The sequence below is a fragment of the Fukomys damarensis genome, unplaced genomic scaffold (assembly GCF_012274545.1).
Source record: "Fukomys damarensis isolate Sample0158 unplaced genomic scaffold, DMR_v1.0_HiC HiC_scaffold_7, whole genome shotgun sequence".
Classification (NCBI taxonomy): Eukaryota; Metazoa; Chordata; class Mammalia; order Rodentia; family Bathyergidae; genus Fukomys; species Fukomys damarensis.
The window spans coordinates 23,117,096-23,136,995 of NW_022900919.1; the positions used below are offsets into that span (position 1 = coordinate 23,117,096).

The following is a 19,900-nucleotide window of genomic DNA, read 5'->3' on the forward strand; positions in this document are numbered from 1 at the left end:
TACATGCTCAGCTATCAGATGACACAGCAAAGCCAAGGAGCCTTGGATGAAGCAGGCATCCCCTCTCCATAACCTCCCCCAGCAGCTTCCAGGTGGCCTCTCCTTTCTCAGTGCAGTGACTCATCTATCGGGAGCCGCACAGCTGCAAGGAGCAGCACTGTACCTAATGAGGAATCAGCCCCAAGGAATCAGCCCCAAGGAATCAGCCTGTGACTGATGGGTTCCCTGTGAACTACACTCGTCCTGCTTCATCCCACAGCTCAGACTTGCTCTGCCAGCCACTACACAGGGTTGTCACCAGGAGGCAACACAGATCTGGGCTTCTGTTGCAGCTCCAGCCCTCACCAACCTAAGACTCAGGGCATAGGAGACTCATCCACAGAATGTAGTGCTAAAAGACTGTTTGTGAAGATTAAATCACATGTGGGGTAAAGTGGTGAGGACAGAGCATTTCACAGATAGCGTGCACTGGCTGCACTGTGACCAGTACTGACCCAGGGTCATGTCAGCTGCCCTGTGTCCCAGTGGGTGCCCTCTGCCTTTGCCTACTGCTTGGAGCATTTCTCCCTAAGTACCTCAGGAGCACTGGCTCTGCTTGTCCACTGGCTGAGTCCTGCTGGGAACCTTTCCCTTGGCACTAGGACAGCTGTCTCCCACTGTCTTTCCTCCCTTGTTACGAATGATCACAATCTGAATCAAGAGTACACATGTCCGTACATCCTTGTTAAATTCAGCATCCTTAGACAAGTGCTTTGAGACAACCCCATTACAGTGCCTGGTTGGGACATAGGCTCGGTGTGCTGGTGCTGGAGGAAGGTATGTATGTATAAGTGAAGGGCACCTTACCGGTCAGAGTGGATCACTGTGGCAGATTTGGGGTCAATGACATGGACAATGACTCCACGGTGGCCCCAGCTCCTTTCAAAAAAATAGCCTCCCTCCTCCATGCCCCCCGGGCGGAGGGTCTTCCTCAGAAATGTCCAGGAGAGCTTCTTCTGCCCATGCAACTCCAGGGTGCCACCCCTGCCCACACCAATGTACTTCAGCCCATAGTAAGGGTCTGGCTCAATGTCTTCATCAGCTCTGCAAGAGAAAAGCTCCAAGTTGCGGGCATAGCTCCTTGCTGGATGTGGCCCCACAGAGAACAGCCCACTGATCCTAAGCAGCTGGCCATGCTTGGTGACAGCTTAGTAAATATAGCACTGGCACCCAACCTCCCTATGCCAGGCCAATGGGAGGCTCAAGAGGCCAGCAAAAGCACCGGTGAGTTTGCAGGTTGCTGCTTCCCCTTTTCAGGTCTGAGTCTTGTATTCTAGTCCATTCCAGTGTGGGGTCACTTGTACCTACACTGCTAGACCTGCACATTATTGGTTACTGCTGCTTAGAACTCTGCCCAGCCAGAGGCAGTTACCTTGTGTTTTCCTATACCTTGCCCATCATAACTTAGATGCACAACCATGGCATGAGTGGGAGGTGGTGGAAGTCTGACAGAGACCTTGGTGACACAGTGAGACACCAGGGCCATGGTAAATAAGATCCCTCATGGACTTGTTCACCTTACCCCGTCACTGAGTCTGTTTCATTCCCCATCACCTTCTGGCAGGACAGAATGATGCCTCCTGCCTTATGCTGGAGTCTGGCTCTCTTGTCTCTCTCTCTGCTCTGCCTCCCCCCATCAGATTCAAGAGCAGCATCTTCTCCCGCCAGGGGTTGGTTTTCCCACCTTCCATACAGAATGATGCTGAAATTGCCCTGGAAAGGGCAGAGGGCGCTCCCAGCATGCAGCTCTCCTCCGTGGTCAATCAGGATGTGTCGGGTGCGCAAAACAATGGGCTCCCCATGGTCCTTAATGATGAGCTTGCCTGAAGAGGGAGGAGCAACGGGATGAGGCTTAGGAACACAGCGTGAGAGGAAGGTTGCAAAGGACCCTCGGCAGACTTCCCAAGCCCCCAACTCAGCCAAGCAGGTGAAAAGGTATTTCTTCCAAAGGCTTCTATGCTCACTATCTGACAAGTGATTACTTTTCTCTTGTCTCCACTTTGCAATGTGCATATAGTGCCCAACCAGCTCATAGCTGTCCCTGCCATAACTCAATGACCAAACATCTGCAGGTGAGAGGGCAGGACCTCTCAGGGCACTAATACAGAACTTTCCTTGCTCATTTTACCAAGACCCGATCAGCACTAGTCATTCCTAAGTGCTCACCTAAGAGTTGATTGGTTATCACAAAAACCCTGGGGCTCTGAATCAAACCCAAAGCATGCAACAATCATTCCATCTAAGGACACAGCAACTTGCATGCACCCTCTGTGAGGCTCTAGGGAGGGTAGACACCAGCTTACCCCCCTCTGAGATGTTGATGGAGTGAACGGTGGCAGAGGAGGCAAGCAGCAGCATCCTGCCCTGTCTAATGTGCACATGGTGGTCCGGATCATGGCCAGGATTCCAGGGCTGCAGCTCAGGGTTCTGGTCAGGGCACTTAGCAGCCACTGCCAAAGGAAAAGAGATGTCACTGCCCCCATCCACTGGCATCATCAAGCAAAGACTGACCGCAAGGTGGGGAGGATGTTTTACATCTTTATGGCCCCTGTCTGTACTGGAGCCCAAAGCAAGACCATAGTGATGAGAGGCAACTTGACCTAGAAAGCCTGAGCCTAGGGGTGTAGTCTTGTATCTCTCATTATTTTGCTATGAGTCTGTGAGCAAGTCATTTCCCTTTCCTGAGTTCAGTGCTCCCCTTTACAAGATGCAGGGTAGATCAGATGACCACCCAGGATCTTCGCAGATCTGAAGTTATGCAAGCATTTGCCCAAATTGCTTGAGTTTCAAGATAGTATGCCCTCAGGGAAACAGTGTTTACAGGGAAGTAACAAAACTTTTTCCTCTTTTGCATGAGAATTTGGTTAATTTTCTAGCTCTGTTCTTAGAAACTGAGAAAGACAGTTCTCTATAAACTAGGCTAGCAAGCATCATGGCTTATAAGAAAAGTGAACCCTCAACTGGTAAATGGTCCTTAAGGGAGGAGTTATGAGTATTTTATTTTCATGACTGGTGGAGATGTGATGTTGTGGGCATACCTGCAGGCACTGAAACATGTCCTTTGCAGGGATGCTGAATGACAAATAAGGAGTTGCTATGAGAGATACTGGTTTTGCTGGGGCATGAGGCTACTAAGCCAGGGTGGTTCCAGTGACAATCTTATCTCCCCACAACCCTTGAGCCGTTGCTTGGGGGACCAAAGAGCACAGCTGGATGGCTATATGGACACTGCCACCTCATGAGGGAGAAACACCAGCTGTCCCTGTTAGAAGTCTGTGTTCCTGTCCTGCCCTATGAGGGTCAAATTCAAAGGTGGCAGGTGGCTGCCTAGAAGGCTCCAGGGTAGGTGCAGCTTCTCTTTCCTGCCAGAAGCACTGGGAGACATCTGCATCTTCCTGGGGGCTAACAAGGCTGTGCTCCAGCAGTGAGGCCAGTGGGGGTGGGGGTGGAACTTGTCTTACAACCTGGAGGTAGCTCTATAGATAGCAAGGAGGGTTCCAGAAGGGAGGAAGTCAGGCAGAACAGGCAAGGCAAGGTGAGCATGGGTGGACTCACTCTCCCGTCTTCTATAACTGGGAGATTTCAGGATAATCTGGTGGGGTACTATCTTAGTTATTTTCCTCATCACTGGGACAAAATACATGACATCTGCAAATTAAAGGAGAAGAGATTTATTTTGCCCCATGTTTTAGAAGCTTCAGTCCCTGAATGGTTGGTGGCAGGATAGAAGGGACTGGGTAGAGAAAACCTGCTCACCTATGGCAGCCAGGAAGAAGGGAGAGAAGAGAGAAACTTGGGAGGGAGGTACACTCTTCCACGTCATGTTCCTAGTGACCTCCCTCTTCCTACCAGGCCCCACCTCCTACCAGTACTTGTAGTTATAAACTCATCAGTGGACTAATTCATTGATCAGTACAGCACCCCTAGGGTCCAATCACCTTTCACAAATCCCTGCCTCTGAGTACCTAAGGACATCTAGATTAATCCATATAGGTAGTTGATGGGCAGTCAGCGCATTGCAAGGCCAGGGGAAGATGGTGCAAGAAGGAACAGAAGCCAGGCCCATAGCACCAGGCTGAACAAGGGGCTGAGGAGAGATTGGGTCCTTCAGGTACAATGACTGCATGAGCCACATGCATCCCAAAGGGGCTCTGGTTTCTCTGTCTTTTCTTCAGTTGTTGGGAGTATGCCATCGCTGACATATTTATGTATCAGGGCCACAAGGGAGTCACCCTTTTTGAGCTCCACAACACCAGCAGGGTTCCCCAAGTCCACAATAGCCCATGGTTGTTGCCTGTATGAAGCAAAGCACAGTATAAACACTATGCATGGTTGCAGAGCCCTACCCCATCATACTTACCCACCCACAGGTGGCTGATCCCTATGCTTGTCTGTTATAATTCAAGTCAAGAATGTTCCCAAATGTCTCATACACTCAGATGTGGTGCTTTGGGGGAAATTATTGATTATAGGAACATTATAACTCACTCACTGTTGGAAGGTAGAATCTGGTTAGAAGAGCTGGTCACTGAGGGTATGATCTGCAAGGGTATATCTCTCTCCCCAGTTCCTTCCTTCACTCTCTGCTTCCTGAACACCATGGTATGAGTAGCTATCCTCCACCTAGGTCCTTACACCATGTTGCCTCTGCTTTGGAGCCAGCCATGAGCCAAAATAAACCTCTCCTTAAGTTGTGGGTGTTGGGGATTGTGTCTCAGCAGTGAGAAGGTGACTGTGATATATTTTGTTACCAAAGAAGTAGGGTCATTGCTGCAGATGATACCTGATCATGTGGCTTCATAGGAGGAGTTTGGAAACATTTGGAGATGCTACAGAAACCCTAAATTCTGTAAAATTGATAGAAGATTCTGGTTGGAGCTCAGAAGACCAGAATGCTGACAGGAATGCAGATAGTAAAGACCAGGCTCAGGAGGTTTCAGCTGTGTCACCCCATTAGCAATTAGAATTGAGACCATGTATGTTATTCTCTGGCCAAAAAAAACAAAGGTGTCTATACAGTATTTTTCTGAGGTTCTGAGACTTTGCAGGAGACTTAAATTAAAGATAGTAAACTAATAATCTGGTGGAGGAAATTTCACAACAGCTCAATGTTCAGGCTGTAGCATGGATACCATTTGCTGCTTAAAAGTTAAAGCAAGATCTACATTGAAAATTGGGAGCAAAAAGTTCATTTGAATAGTTTTCAGTTTCCCCAGAAAGGGGCTACAGAGTTTTGGCAGAGGAGAGTTTGACTGCTGAAAAGATTAGCATTTAAAAATGTCAAGTATGTTGCATCAGGACAATAGGAAGGATGCCTTGACAGCACTGCAAGAATCAGCAAAAATCTTCCCTTTGCAGACTTAAGGAGGCAAAGCTGCAAAGCTTTCATCTGAAAAGAGACCCTCAAGGTGCCCAGCTCATTCAGGGCCAACTAGAAAAGAGTTTCCTGAAGTTCTTCCATCCACGTAGTCAGAGGCCTCTGTAGGTATGATCAAAGGGGGCCCAGCTATTGCTTAAGATGGCAGCAGACTTTGACATTATCCATGTGGTACTGGTATTATAGGCATACAGAATTCCACAGTTGTGGGGCCAGGGAGGAGTTCATCCAGATTTTTAAAAAAAGGCCTGGGAGGTTAGGCAGTGTGCCCTCTAAGAGGGAAGTGCAAAAAACTATAAGAGGGAAGTCAAAAATGCAATGGACACCCCAGAAAGTTGTAGAGCCAAGAACATGGAATGTCTGCTGAGGAAGGGCTCAGGCAATGAGCAGAGCAAGGCCAAGTACAAGACCATGGGTGATGTGGCAGGTGATGTGGTAAGGGCAGGGCTGGCCTTTGGAATCCACATTTCCTCATCATAACTTGCCTTGAGTGCTGGTCACTGAAGTATAGGATTTAATATTTGCTTTGCTTGGTTTTGGTCTTGCTCTAGTGCAATCCCTTTCTATTCTCTTGTTCTTCCCTTTTGGAATGGGAATGTTGATCTTGTACCATTGTATGTTAGAAGTGTTTAACTTTTTTATTTTTACAGGGGATCACAGCTAAGAGTTACCTTGAGTTACAGAAGAGACTTTGGGACTTGGACTTTTCAGCAATGCTGGAACTGTTAAAACTTTGGTGACAGAGATGGACTAAATGCATTTCGCATAAAGAGATACATACAACTTGCTCAGAGGGACACTGCTCCATGTGGCTGGATATTGTACACAGGAGACCACCAAAGTCAATGGATTTCCACATTTGGATCAGTAACTTCACTGACATATCACCATGGCAACCATGTTGACTTCCCAGAAGGGGATATGTGGTCCCAACCACTTGGGGCATGGGTGGCAAGGGCTACCTTCTGAATCCCTATGATACCAGAGAAGTGCACAGGCTGGCGTGGATAGAGACACAGCCTCCTTTCCATGGGGTTTATACTCCAGCAGGGTGAGAGGTGCTAGAAGTGCCGAGTACCCTCCCCAGCATGGGTCCATCCTAAAAAACAAACCCAGACCCAGTTCTTGGCAGTCAATACCCACTTTGTGTTTCTTAACTGAGAAAATGCAGAAGGATAAATGAATGAATTCAGGCACTAATGTCAATTATGACATTAAAAGTTGAAATATTGAGGATCAGCTACATCTCCTAAGGACTGGGAAGATTCTACAAGTGAGCACACTGAAGGAATGTCAGTAATTGTGGCTACAGAAGACTTCCTTCCATCAGAGAGTGGAGAAAAACAAGATGTAGTTCAAAATAGCTTTTAAAAGACAGGCAGTGTTGGTGGTAAGGTTAGCAAACCCTTATTCAAGGCTTAAAAACTATCTTTTACCCCTCATGGGATCCTGCCTCACACTCCGGCCCAGGCAAACTTGCCCTGGGCTTTGGATGTTAATTTAAACAACCTTTGCTGAAGGCAATGGTTGCTGGTACTGAAATAGAAAAGCAGACCTACACCCGGCTCAGCCCATGGCAGCTTTGCAGTTCCTTAAGGTCCCAGATGTGACACAAAAGCAGGAAGGGGACAGAGCCACTGGGTGGCCCAGACAAAGGTGGAAAGCTGAGTCTCAGATATGTTTTGTTTTTGTTTTTTTGGTCTAACCCCTCAGAGTGCTTTCTGAAAAATTTGAATTAGATGCTAACGTTTAACAACTAGGGAGCTCTTATATAAAAATCTACATTTCTGTTTCCTCTTAAAAATTCACATGCCATTCCACATGGCAGCAGTTTCAGAGCCAGGAAGTAGGTGACCCTTTCAAGGGGCTCCCCTGCCCTGGGGACACCAGTCCCTCCATGCCCACCCCACAGACTGGGCTTCAAGCCTGACTTTACATAACCCATAGTTCTGCGGGTGAAGAAACAGCAGCCCAGGCAAGCATCACCTGGGATCAGTGAGTCTGACGAGGACAAGCCAGAGCAAAGCTACCCACCCACACTGTGTGACTCCTTCTCCTACCCTCTTACCCCCACAGTCTGGATGGGTGTTGTGTCTTCCACAGGGGACAGCAGGTCCCACTGTTAGTAGGGGCTCACCTTCAGATGTGGCCTCAGGGAAGAGGGCCAGGACAAGCCACCCTGTCACCAGCACAGCCTCGAAGAGTGTATCCTGCCTCTGCCTCGCCATAGCTCCCATCCTGACAGAGCGTGCCCTAAAATCAAGCACAGGCGTCAGACAGACAGGGACACACACACACACACGCACATGCACACGCACACGCACACGCACACACACACACACACACACACACACACAAATACGACAAAGACAGTGTACTCCAGCCAGTCCAGAGCACAGTCATCAGGTGCCACAATTCAGGCTGGGCAGATCAGGGCAGGCAAACCCTGCCAGCATCCTGCCTATGTCCTGCGGCTCCAAGACAGCAGGTAACTGAGGTCCCTCCCCTGCAGAATGAATAAAGCTTTCTCCTAAAAAACAAGAACAGAAACAGCCCCACTGAACACGAGCCGGGAATGAAATACCACCCATTTGCTGTGTGATCTCAGCTGATTCGTTTCAGCTTTCTGGGCCTTAGAATCCCAAAGTGTGAAAGGAGGATGTGGACTGATTTCTAATCTCTCCATTACTGGCCTCTGTTTTGAAAGCTGGTCCTGGAGAACAATACTGAAAGCCTAAATACAAATGCCCACATAGTATAAATCATCTTATTATTGCCTGCCCAAGAAGGTCATACAAAGATGGCAAATCGTCACCCCTCAATATTCACTTTACGCTCCTTCTTTGGTGACAGATCCCTTGGTTTTTATTTGGGCACATGGCCCCCGAGGGTAAAGCCTACTCTCCTCAGTCTCTCTGTTATGGGTGTAGAATTAGGTTCTACGAATATAGAGGCAGGACTGGAAAGTGTGTGAATTCCAGAAAATGCCCTTACAGGAAGGGTGGGAAGATTTCATTTCCTCCTTCCTCCTTCTTGCTGGCTGAAATGCAGATATGATAGCTTAATTTTTCAGCAACAATCTTGGGCCACATAGTAGGACCCATGAACTGAGAATGGCCCTAGAAGATGGACTTACTTTTACATTTCAAGAGAATAAAAATTCTATTTCATTAAACTTCCATTTTATAAAAGCCACTGCTAGTTTGCTCTTTTTCTCATATAGAAGGTGAACATGGGACTCACAGAAGCTGCCCTTAAACCAGCTCAATGGCAAATCTGATTGCCCTGACTTCTCCTGCACAGCGAGGCTCTGTGTGCATTCAGTGAGCTGGGGCGAGCAAGAGGGGTCCCAGAGGAGCTCCCTGGCCCCTCCTGGTTCCCCACGGGTGCATGGGGAAGGGCGAGAGGCAGTGTCCTCTTACGGGCGCCTCTTACAGGCCTGCCTTGGACCGATTCGCAGAACAACAGGCCCTTTCTAGTGCTTCAGCTGGTAGTGGGGTCACAAGGTGTGGCATTGGGGGATGGCTCCTCTCCCACCCCAAGAAGATGGCTCCATTTCATGCTCTTTGCAGTGGAAAATAGGGGACAGCAGGAGCAGGGGTGCTCCGTGGTCCTGGGACAAAGCCAGAGCGCAACTCTTCTCAGTCTCCAAAGGTAGTTTGTCCTCTGCTGCCAAGGACCCTGCACTGTCCTTGGGGGCTGCTCTGCAGAGAATGGATGATACCTGCGCAGTGCAGGGACTGGAGTGTGGCCCCATGCAGTGACTCCTGTGAGCCATACACTCTGTGGGCCTCACCCTTCCCGCGGACAGAGTGGGGAGGGTGGTAACCTCATCACAGGTCATTTCAAAAGCAAAAGGATAAAGATGCCCTTTTGGGGTAGATGTAAGAACAACTGTGTATAAGGGAAATAACCCTTAATCTCTTTCCCCTAACATGAGTGAGGCTCCTTCTGGGTCACACAGCCAGCTGTCTCAGCTGTGGGAGGCAGAGGTGGCCCTGCCCAGGATGATACTGGTGTCGGTGACAGTGCTTTCCTGCCTGTGACGGCTCCCCGTGCCTGAGCACATGTGCCCAAAGTGCATGCTTTGTAAGTGAATCCTGGATGGTTGCCCAAGTCCTCCTGGGACTTGTCTGGCAAGGGAGGGTGGCCTTCTCCACTGGTCGCTGAGAGCTTCCTGGTCGGGGAGTTGGGCTCAGCTTCTCAGCTGGCAAGATGCTGTTGAAACAGGTCCGGCTGCGGCGGTCCTCAGGGCAGCGTGCTGTCACGATGTCAGAGCCTGTGCAGGACACTAGGAGATGCAGACTTGGAGATGCAGTCACGATGAAGGGTACGGTAAATGAGTGTGGCAGACTCAGTGTGAAGGGAAATGCAGACATCCAACGGCCGACACTTAGGGTCACTCCACGTGTCATCCCAGGAGCCAGCCCAAGTTTCCCAGAAGCTGTGCACTCCCAAGTCCATTGTTGGGGCAGACCCCAGCCACCCAGGCCCAAGGTAATGAGACAGAATCAGGAGTGCAGGTCTTGCTTCCTGGCCTCTGGCTTCTCCTCCACTCCCAGGTACCGGGGCTCTGCTCATCCCGCAGGGAGCCAGCTGTAGCTTAGAGTCCCCACTGGTCACCTGCAGAGGAAGAGACGAGATGATGATCAGAGTGGTGCAGGGACCCCCAGAGAGGCCCACACAACAGCACCCATGTGAGCCCACCTGAGACATCTAGGCCTGGGGCAGGAACTCCCAGCACCTGCTCTCAAGGCCAGCACTTAGCAGGTTCAGACAGGATGGGATACACCAGAAAAAGATGAGGCTGGGCTGGAGCTTAGGTATTTGGAGATAATTCAGGGGTGAGAGGAGAGGAACTGCCCTTGATTACCCACGTAAATGCAGGAGGGAAACCAAGGCAGAATCAGCCCACACCGTATGTGGCGGCAGCAGACCCCTGAACCTCAGCCCCAGCCGTGCTGCTCTCAGAAGCCACCTGAGCTCCCTAACCTCACACTGTACAACCTGTGAACCCAGAAAGATGAGTCTTAGTCTCCAGGATTGTGTGAAGAGCACACGGAGATGGTGGGGTCAGTGCTCGTGCAGCAGCGGCTCCTGTCATGGAGAACACTCAGGAGAGGGGCCTGGGACACAGAATCTGAGGACCTGGTTTTAAGCTCCACTTTGGGCTCTCCCCAGCTGTGTGTCCTATGGGCCACTCGACCTCTCTAGGTCTCAGTCTCCTCGTCATTAACATGGGCTCAGTAACACTACTCACAACCAGGAGTCACTACTGCGAGGGTCTAGGGAAATGCTAGCTCAAAACCCACGAGCTCATGGGCTCTGGTCTCCGGATTCCATCCTGATGGAGTTGTGGGGAAAAACTCAGCTTCAAATTCTGCCCTGCGACTTACATGTTATGGTGGGGGGGTGCAGGTACACAAGGAGCGGTGCTCCAGAATAGCTTGAAGAAGAGCCCAAACCTATGACCAGACGTCATTCAGACCCTCACCCTCCACAGTGCTCCGCAGAGTTCAGGGAAGATATCTGATCTGAGTCTGATGCATCTGGACACTGCCCTTAAGTTCATACCTGTGGGTACAAGCCACTTTTCTCCGGCTGAGAGGTGGCGGTCTTTGGAACCAAGCACACCCTTGGGAATTGCATTGGGTGCAGTCTGATTTACTCTTACCTGCCAAATATGGTTGTTTATCTTTTCTGGGCTGAATTGTGCGCCCCCAAACTCCCTGCTGAAGCCTTAGTTACCCAGGACCTGAGGCTGAGACTATTCAGAAATAGGGACTTCAAAGAAGTAATGAAGGTAAAATGAGATCGTATGGCTGGGCCCTAACCCAGTGTGATGTTGTCCCCCTGGAGCTGATGTCCAGGGGGCGCACAGTACTTTCTTAGGACAGCCCAAAGCCAAGGCTTGGATGGCTTGGATGTGTTTCCCAAGGCCCATGTGTTAACGGTGTGGTGCACTAGGAGGTGGCAGGGCCTTGCAGGGGTGGGGCCTGTTGCAAGATCTTAGGTCACAGGAGCTGTGTCCTTGAAGGAGACTGTGGGATATCATCTCCCACCATACCCAGAAGTGAGCATCTCTTCCTCCTCCATGCGCTCCTGCCACAGTGTGCTACTTCATCACAGACCCAAAGCAACCCACCATAGATTGAAACCCCTGAGACTGAGCCCAAACAAACCCTTTCTCTGCATCAGTTGCCCAGATGGGGAAAAGGGGACACAAGGTGTTGTACTTGCTTAAGGCTGAATCGTTAACAGGCGGAAAAGTCCAGAGCCTGCTTCTCCAGAATCATACTTCTAATTCCTGATGATTAAACTACTTGCAATACAACCTCAGGGTCTTAGAATACAGGGGCTGATAGGAGTATGAGAAACCCAGCTAGTGTGCCTCAAAACTGTATGCACAGCCTCACCCTTGCCATCTCTTACCCAGCCTACTGGGAAGAGCATGTTTGATCTGAGCCATTTCTCTGTCTCTTGTAGACAAACGGTGATTGTGAAATCAAGCTGGGGTGTGGCGGAGGAAAGATAGGCAAAAACCTCCTCAGCTCTCTTGTGGTCACAGAGGCCTAGTGTCACTCCCTTTCATGAGACCAGGGTTTCTTTCTAGTGAAAGCTTTAAATCCATGCCACAGCTCCTGGAAGCCCAATGGGGCTGCTGAGATTTTCTTCCCCCAGAAGGGAAAGTCCCTGAACCAATGGCAGTATAGAAACCTGTAACGTGCTCGGCCAGAGCCCACCTCCTCTCCTGTCAGGCAGGGTAATGAACCACATCCATTCCCTCTGTCTGCCTATTGTCCCTCCCTGGCCCAGCTCTCCTCGTGGGGAACATGAGCTAAGTCAGCTTAACTAAAAGGGGATAAAATTAAAATTCAGTCCTCACTTGCATGAGGTACATTCTGGGGGATTCAGGTGTGGTACATGACCACCACCTCAGGCAGCAGATCTGGGTGACACTGCCACTGGTCTCCCGGTCCTGAAGCAGCACCCCAGGGAGAAGGAGGAGGGAGACAGGGCAGCACCAGCCCACTTCCGCGGTCACAGGTAGACCTGGGAGGAGGCCCAGCCCTGGGGAGGGCCCAGCCACTGTGCCAGCCTTGTCTCACAGCGGCTGCCACTGACAGGATATATGGGGACACCAGGGATAAAGACACTGCTTGCTCCTCAGAGAGAAGCACTTGGAAAATGTTTCTGCAAACCGAGCATCTCCCAGGCCTCAGCGGGAGCCACCTGCTCCAGCAAAAGCAGCTCCTTCAACCTGAGAGACTCCAGCCCAGACCTCTTTCATGGTTGCAAAGCCCTGGACACAGTCTGAAGCCTGAGGTCTTCCCCAGAAACTATGCTCTATCTCCTAAAGGCAAGGCAACTTGTAGTGTAGTCTCAGGCTCACCGCAGTGGGACTGGTAGGAAGAAGACACCTACACAGGCCACGCAGCCAGCACATCAGCCCCCTGGGGAAATTGTTAAAATGCAGATTTTCACTCGCAGGTCTGGGCTGGGGCCCAGTGCTATGTCTCCAGCAAGAGCTCCTGTTCTGAGCAGCCAGGAACACTTTCAACCCACCTTCCACAGTCCGTGCACCCAAAGACTGCAGCCCACAGAGCCGGAGACAGTTGCTCCTGCTGACCATGAACAAGGATGTGGAAACCTGAACTGTATCGGAGAGGACAGTTACTGTCTGACTCCAAAGTAGGAGACATGTGCCATTTTCTGCATCACCCTGCTTGCTTGGGAGGAAGGAGAGAGAGGGGAAATTGGTCCAACGCTTGCTGCTTCTGCTTCGTTTGAGAAACCACCTGAGGTCAGAGTTTGGGTAGTAAACACATGCCTCGGGAACCCTCTCTCTATTCATGATTATCTTTCCCCCAAATATACCTCCTTTGATATGGGGAATTCCCACAGAAGCTGCCTGCAGGGCCAGAGAAGAGATGCTGCAGGGCTGGGTAATAACAAAAATCCCCATCACGGACCTGTCCCCGTGCCCAAGCGTAGTACAGGGAATCCTGTCCAGTCCTGCTTATCACCAGGTCCAAATCCCTTATCCCACCACCGGATCAGCCATGGGGGCTGATGGCTTCAGAGCCTTTGCCAACACAGCTGGGGGAGGTGGCTCTGAAACCATCCTTCCTCCTACCCATCGAGCACCCTGGCCTTGTCAGCCACTGGGGCTATGCTGGTGCTGCGGAAAAGGAAGGGAAGACTTCATTCAAGGACCCCAGCCCATCGCTAGGCTCCAAGCCAGCCATGGATTTCCTAACAACTCGCTAGAGGTTACGCCCAGAAGTAAGAAATTCAGCCCCAGGATGGACCTAAGCTTCCTTTGTTCAGAGCAGTGCCACCCTGCAGAGTGGCCACTGGGCACATGAGCTAAGTCAGCTTAACTAAAAGGAGATATTCAATTCAGTCCTCACTTGCAGGAGGTACATTCCAGAGAAGCAGCAGATCTGGGTGATCTCCAACACCTTAAACATTACCTCTGCTCAGATCTGGTTTGCAGCCCCAGTGCTCAACAGTTTAGAAAGTGCAAACTAGAGCCGCAGATATGCTCAGAGCCACAGACCCCGTGGTACTGACCCAGACAGCAGTGTTGGCACTGCTGGTGAGATGAGAACTATGGAGTCAGAAACCCTAGCAGCAGGGCCAGTGATCTGCTTGGACAAGCCCTCAGTGGATACCGCAGCTCTCTGTGGAGTCTCCCACATCCTGTCCCAACTCTTGCTACGGACTCTCATCAAACACAGCCTGCCACTCGCTCAGGCTTAGCTACCTCCCTTCTACCTCCATCGCCAACTCAGCCTTGGCTGTCCGCCTACTGCCGCCTTGATACAGGGTGTGGTGTATGGGGGACCCCCAAGGAGCCACCTCTTGCCTCACTGTGAAAGCTGCATCTCCCCATCACGACAGGGTACATGTGCCCCTGAGGGAGGCCTGGCCCCCACACCGTTAGGGGCACTGCATCGCACAGAGATCTGTGGAGTACACAGGGCCAGGGGGTCAGCTCAGCCTCCAGCCCAGCACTCCGTCTGCACAGCATACACAGCGGCCTCCTGCATTACGAGACCCCTCTCAGGAGCCTCGTCTTCCTTCCTGCTTGGGGATACCTGTTCCCCTTTCTCCTGATGCTTGGAGTAGGGAGAGACCCCGAGAAGACACCTGCAGGATCAGGTTAGTGCCAAGTCTCACTGGGGTCTCCTGACTGGGAGGAAGAAGAGGGGCCACCAAGCAAGTGCAAACCCCCGTGTGCTGGGTGCGGAAGCCCGAGGAGCCCCGCAGACACCAGGGAGAACTCTGCTTCCTGTGAAAGGAAGGGGCGATGGACAAGGGTGCTGGGGAGTGTCCAGGCCAGAGAGGGACGGGGGGAGCAGCAGGGGCACCGCTAGGGTGCAGGCAGGTGGGGCCAGGCTGGTGGGGCACCAAGGGGACAGGGGAGGAGGGGAGGATTTGAGACCCTGCATAGTGTGGACACAGTTCCTTCACCAGTAGCAGAGACCCTCCCAGCCCCGTGCTTCACCCATGACCTAGTCGGAGGCTGGCACAGAGTCACAGGACAGGCAAGGATCCCACGTGGATTTGAGACCAAAGGTGCCTCAGAGCCTGGCCAGAGAATGTGCTGCTGCAGCGTGAAGGACTGGAAGCGTCAGGATAAGAGCTCGGGAAGGGCAGCGCCTGACCCGGGCCTTCCACGCCCATGTGGAGGTTTGGGTTTCCTGGATCCGCTCCCTTCGCCTACATCGGGTTCCAGTGGCACTGGTCCACCCACCCAGCGCCCAGCAAGCCTGGGATCACCTGGCCAGTGAGGAGATCCCTCGCCCAGGCTGTGGGATTGGCTCAGGGAAGGTCACACGACCCTGAGTGAAGACAAGGGCATTGGGCAGAGTTGTGGGGAAAGTGAGTTCCCATCCCTGTGGTTGGCAAGCTTGGGGCTGCTGGGCCATCTCTGTCTCTGTATTTTGAGAGAATAAAGTGTGCAGAGCCCAGAGAGGGAGGGAAAGTACTGAGGCACCCAGATCCAACTGTGCCTGAAGCTAACCCTATCCTTGGAATTTTTAATTACATATGTGAATGAGGCTCCTTTTTTTTTTTCCAGCCAATTTGAGTTGTTTTGGACATTTACTGTGGAAACAACACTAATAAGGAGCCAAAGGGGAAAGAAAGGTGAAAGCTAGTTCCGTACAAGTCTCTCTGCTCTCATAAAATGACCATTTAGACAAATCACATTACTTTCCTAAGAGGAAAAGTGTTTCTTTCCCTAATGTAGCACATCCCCAGCACCCATGTCACCAGCAAAGGTGGACCATGTTGGAAGAACGAAAACCATACTGTGACGAAGTCCCAGCCTCTTCTGCAGAACGGCCAGGAGTGTCTAAAGTCTGGCTCTGTAGCCTCACCTACCCCACCCCACAGGGAAGCAGACATGGGTCACTGCATAGTCTTGGCTGCCTGCCGGTCTAGACTGTAGCCTGCCTCCTGGGCCCTGCAGGGCTGGGCCCCCTCCAGCCTCATCTCATGCCACTCCCCTCCTGCCATGCCACTCTCTTCTTTCCCTAGAAGATGCCAAGCTCACCAGCCCCAGGACCTTTGCACATCCTATTCCCACTACCTGGAATGCTTCCCCCATCCCACCCAGCTTCAGGCTCAGTTTCAATTCCCATTCCTATCCAGAATTTTCCCGACACCCACATCCTATCTGAAGGTGTCCTTCTCTGTCAACTACTCCTGCAGTGTGGTTGCTTTCTTCACTGGACAGTTTGGAATCACCTACTCTTTACTTGTGAGTTGTATATGGTGTGTAAGCTCCACAAAGGAAGGGCCTGTGAGCAGAGTACTACTGAGTGTGGAATGAAGGGTCTCAGGCCACTGGTGGCCTTCGCTGTAATGGGCATGCACACTGGCTTCACCACTGGTGGCTCCCAAGGGGCCTCACTGTGCCCTGAGACCCCATCTGCCCCATTTTCCCCAGGAGAGAGCAAGCGCTGCTGTGCATCTTTTTCTGTTCCCTTACCAGGGTCCCTCCGGCAATGCTGTTAGCCAGGAGCTGTGGGACTCAGGATGAGGGACGCTGGCCCCGAGCAGTCCCACGATGAGCCCAGGAGGACCGCCGGGAGCCCTTGGGCGGGACAGACAGAGGCCACCCGGCTGGAGAGTCTCGGGCTGGCAGCAGTTCAGAGGGCAGCCTGGAGACCACTGCAGGCTCACACAAACCCAAGAAGGCCCGGTGTTTGCACGGCAGCCTCGCTTTCTCTGCTCCCTCCACCACCTGGCCATGGCCAAGGCAGAGAGCATGCTCGATAGGGTTGAAGTGTGGGCCAGAGTCCCTTTGATCTGAGAGCCTTGTCCCTCCTGGTTATTTATTTGTAGAAACCACTGTGGTTTCCTACCACTTCAAATACACCTCCAGGAAGCTGGGGCAGGTGGGGTCTAACACAGAGGGCTGTTTTCTGCCCTGGGTGCCGCCAGCTCCGTGAGCAGCTCGGCTGGCTCTACACACGCAGGTGTGACTCTGCTGGAAAATGAGGTCTGAGGAAGCTAACGGGGGCAGTGGCCAGAAAGGAGCAAGGGTCTGCTGTGCTCAGCTCTTCCCCTGTGGATCGAGACCTGCAGAGCTGTGACAGAGATAGCAGGGATTCTGGTGTTTCCCTTCAGAAGCTCCCGCCCAGCCTGGGACCCCGACTCACCACTAGGGGACCCCAGGCCTCCACACAACTGCTTCCCCACCAACTCAGCATTTCACTGCAAAACAGTCAGCTAAAGAATCTCAGTGTACGCTAACGCATGTATGACCTAGATGCCACCAGTAACACTGCTCCGTGTGCGTCACCCGCCTGTCCACCCAGGAATTGGCCGGATTGTTTGGAGACTCGTCCAGCACAGTTCACCTTAAAGGTGTCAGCAAGCAGATTTCCATGTGAGTTTTTAAGTTTTCTGAGGCTTAACTTACATGTAACGAAGCACACGAGCCTCCCGTGTACATCTGCTGAGATCGGACTCTCCCAGGCAGCCTCCCCACGACCCGGCCCAGCCACTTCTCTCCACAAAAGGCAACTCTCTCCTCTCGTCACCAGTATCAGAGCCATTCCACAGGGGAAATGCACCTCCTACCAGGGACCGACCCAGCGTGTGGTTTCTCCTACTTGGCATGTTCTTGAGAAACATCTGTGCTGTTGCTAAGTGGTAGCCATTCGTGTGAACAGACTTCACTGCACAATTGCTTTACTACTGCTGCTTCGAGCAGCCTCACACAGAAGAGGGTGGAGAGTAAACAGCAGGTCCCACTCTGCTACGGAAGTACAGCCAGACAAAGCGGTCTGTCCCTGCAAGTCCCAAACCCAACACAATGCTGTGAAAGCAGCTTTTCTCACTTTGTTTTGGTACCAGGGATCGAACTCAGTATCATGCACTTGCGAGGCAGGCGGCAGAACCCCTGAGCTAAATCCCCAGCCCTTGCTGTGCTCAGGTCGAATCCCAGCTCCGTCACTTAGCAGCTGTGTGAAATGGGTGGTTGCCCCCTTTTCTGTGGGGGATACCTTCCAAGTCTCTCAGGGGAGGCCTGCGACCATGGACAGTACTAAACCCTGCTCACTCATTATGTTCAAGGGAGAACTGAGGCTATTAAGTAACAGAACACAAGCACTGCCATTCCACAACAGCATGGGGTACCTGAGAGGGCTTCAGAGGGGCTCCCGGGTGGGCAGCAGATAGTGTGGGCATGCTGCATAAAGGGATGGGACGTGTCCGGGCAGGGCGGAGAGCAGTGCAAGATTTCCTGACGCTGTGCATAATGGTGCACAACTCAAAACTCTTGAGTTATTTATTTCTGGAATTTTCCATTTCATACATCTGGACCATGGCTGACTGTGGGTAACTGAAACCACAGAAGACAAGCCACAGAGGGGGCACTGCAGTGCCTTCCTGTTCTGTAGCTCTGTCCCCCGAAGATGCTGAGATAACAGAACCATCGCCAGATGGCTGCTGGGGAATAGTGAGCTGGAGCCCAGGGGGTGATGGGCAGAGTACATGGCCAGAGAAGGTGCCCAACAAACACCACTGAACTTCTAAAGGCGTGTTTGACCCCAGTCTGTGCCCCTCAGTTTGACCCCTCTGTGCCCCAGTGGAGAGTTCTGTAGGAGCGCTTCATAACAGTTTATGGTATTACCCTATGGATCTATTTTTCCTCTTCCTGTCTTTCCCCTTTCCCTCCCTGCTACCTCCTCTTGATTTTTTAGGCAAAGCATCCTGCTAGCACATAAGGCTATGTTATTATCTTACGCCTGATCAAGTTTTTGAGAGAATTCAGAGACACTACCATATGTGCAAAGGCCGGAGAAAGCGACTGCTGTGTGCTCTGGAAGGGCAGAGAGGGGACTGAGTCACATTTACTGGAAGCAGACGTGGCTGCCCAAGGCAGTCCTGCCCGGAGGAATCAGGATCCCGGCCGCAGGTCACCACAGCTCTCTGCCCGACAGTGGCCTTTGAAAGTGCAACTCAAAGGCAGCAAATGCAGAGTACCTGACACTACTCCTGTGCCCTTGGCCCGGTCCCTCGGGCTGCAGCCCACGCCAGCAGCAGCTGCCAGGCAGCGAGCAGAGCCCCGCCTCAGGCTCGGTCTGGACACTGCTTGGGTTCAGCCCAAGCCCACTGTGCTGCCTCAGATCTTCCAGAGGGTTCTGCTGGAAAAAGTTACTCCTTTATTTCCCCTGTAAATGACAGAGTGGGCCTGGCTGAGCGAGGAGTGACATTCGGCTCAAGACCGTCCACTCGGGCCCACAGTGCGCCTCTGAGCCTGGGGTACTTGCCTTGCCCTAACCTGAATAGCCTGACACCAGCATTTCCTGCCTCTGTCTCTCCATTGTTTCTGGGTATTTAATCTTTGACATTGGGATTATAGTACTCTGGTGCAAGAGGGACCTTAAAAACCACTGAGCACATCTAAAATTTCTATTTCAGCTATTTTGAAATATGCACATCTGTCAACTTATCGCCTGTCTTACAGCAGGACACGAGGACGAAGCCCGTGCACCTCACTGCACACTGGACCTGCTGGCCTGGGGCTCCCCCCACCCCACTGAAGTCGACAGAGCAGCTTATCACTAATCCTATCATTCTATGGTGTACACTCGCATGCAACTATCACTTTGTACCCCATAAATAGATAATTGTTTCTCAATATAAAGTAAGCTAAAACCAGGAAACAGACGGAACATTGAATCTTTGGCTTACCCAAGGGCCCCATGCAGAACAGTCAAAGAGCAGTCCCAACTCTACTCAGAATGTCAATCACATCTTAGGGCCAACAGGACAAAACTGTGTTCCACTGCTTGGTCCGCGCAACTGTCAGTTCCACATGGCTCACCTGTCCGTGTATCCAACCTCCTCATGCTCACACATAATCCTTGAGTGGGGAAGCCATGAGGATGAGGGAACACTGCTGCCCTTAGAGTTACAGTGTCCTTTATTATCAGGCCCTCTATTCCCATCTCTTTC

General features: G+C 51.7%; 1 protein-coding gene across 4 annotated transcripts in view; it reads right to left on the reverse strand.

Moving 5' to 3' along the window:
• Positions 1-19,900, reverse strand: part of Cemip (cell migration inducing hyaluronidase 1) — a 131,512-nt gene that overhangs the window by 50,491 nt on the left and 61,121 nt on the right. For 2 of the 4 annotated variants that reach the window (XM_010621193.2, XM_010621192.2), the window contains exons 2-5: positions 7,554-7,669; positions 2,343-2,489; positions 1,724-1,862; positions 847-1,083 (exon numbers count right to left, since the gene is read on the reverse strand). In XM_010621193.2, coding sequence (XP_010619495.1) covers positions 847-1,083; positions 1,724-1,862; positions 2,343-2,489; positions 7,554-7,653 — 623 coding nt within the window. In that variant the 5' untranslated portion in view covers positions 7,654-7,669. Of the gene's footprint in view, positions 1-846; positions 1,084-1,723; positions 1,863-2,342; positions 2,490-7,553; positions 7,670-8,659; positions 8,833-19,900 lie in introns of those variants that run through there. The other 2 variants (XM_033761124.1, XM_033761125.1) reach the window with 2 other exon arrangements.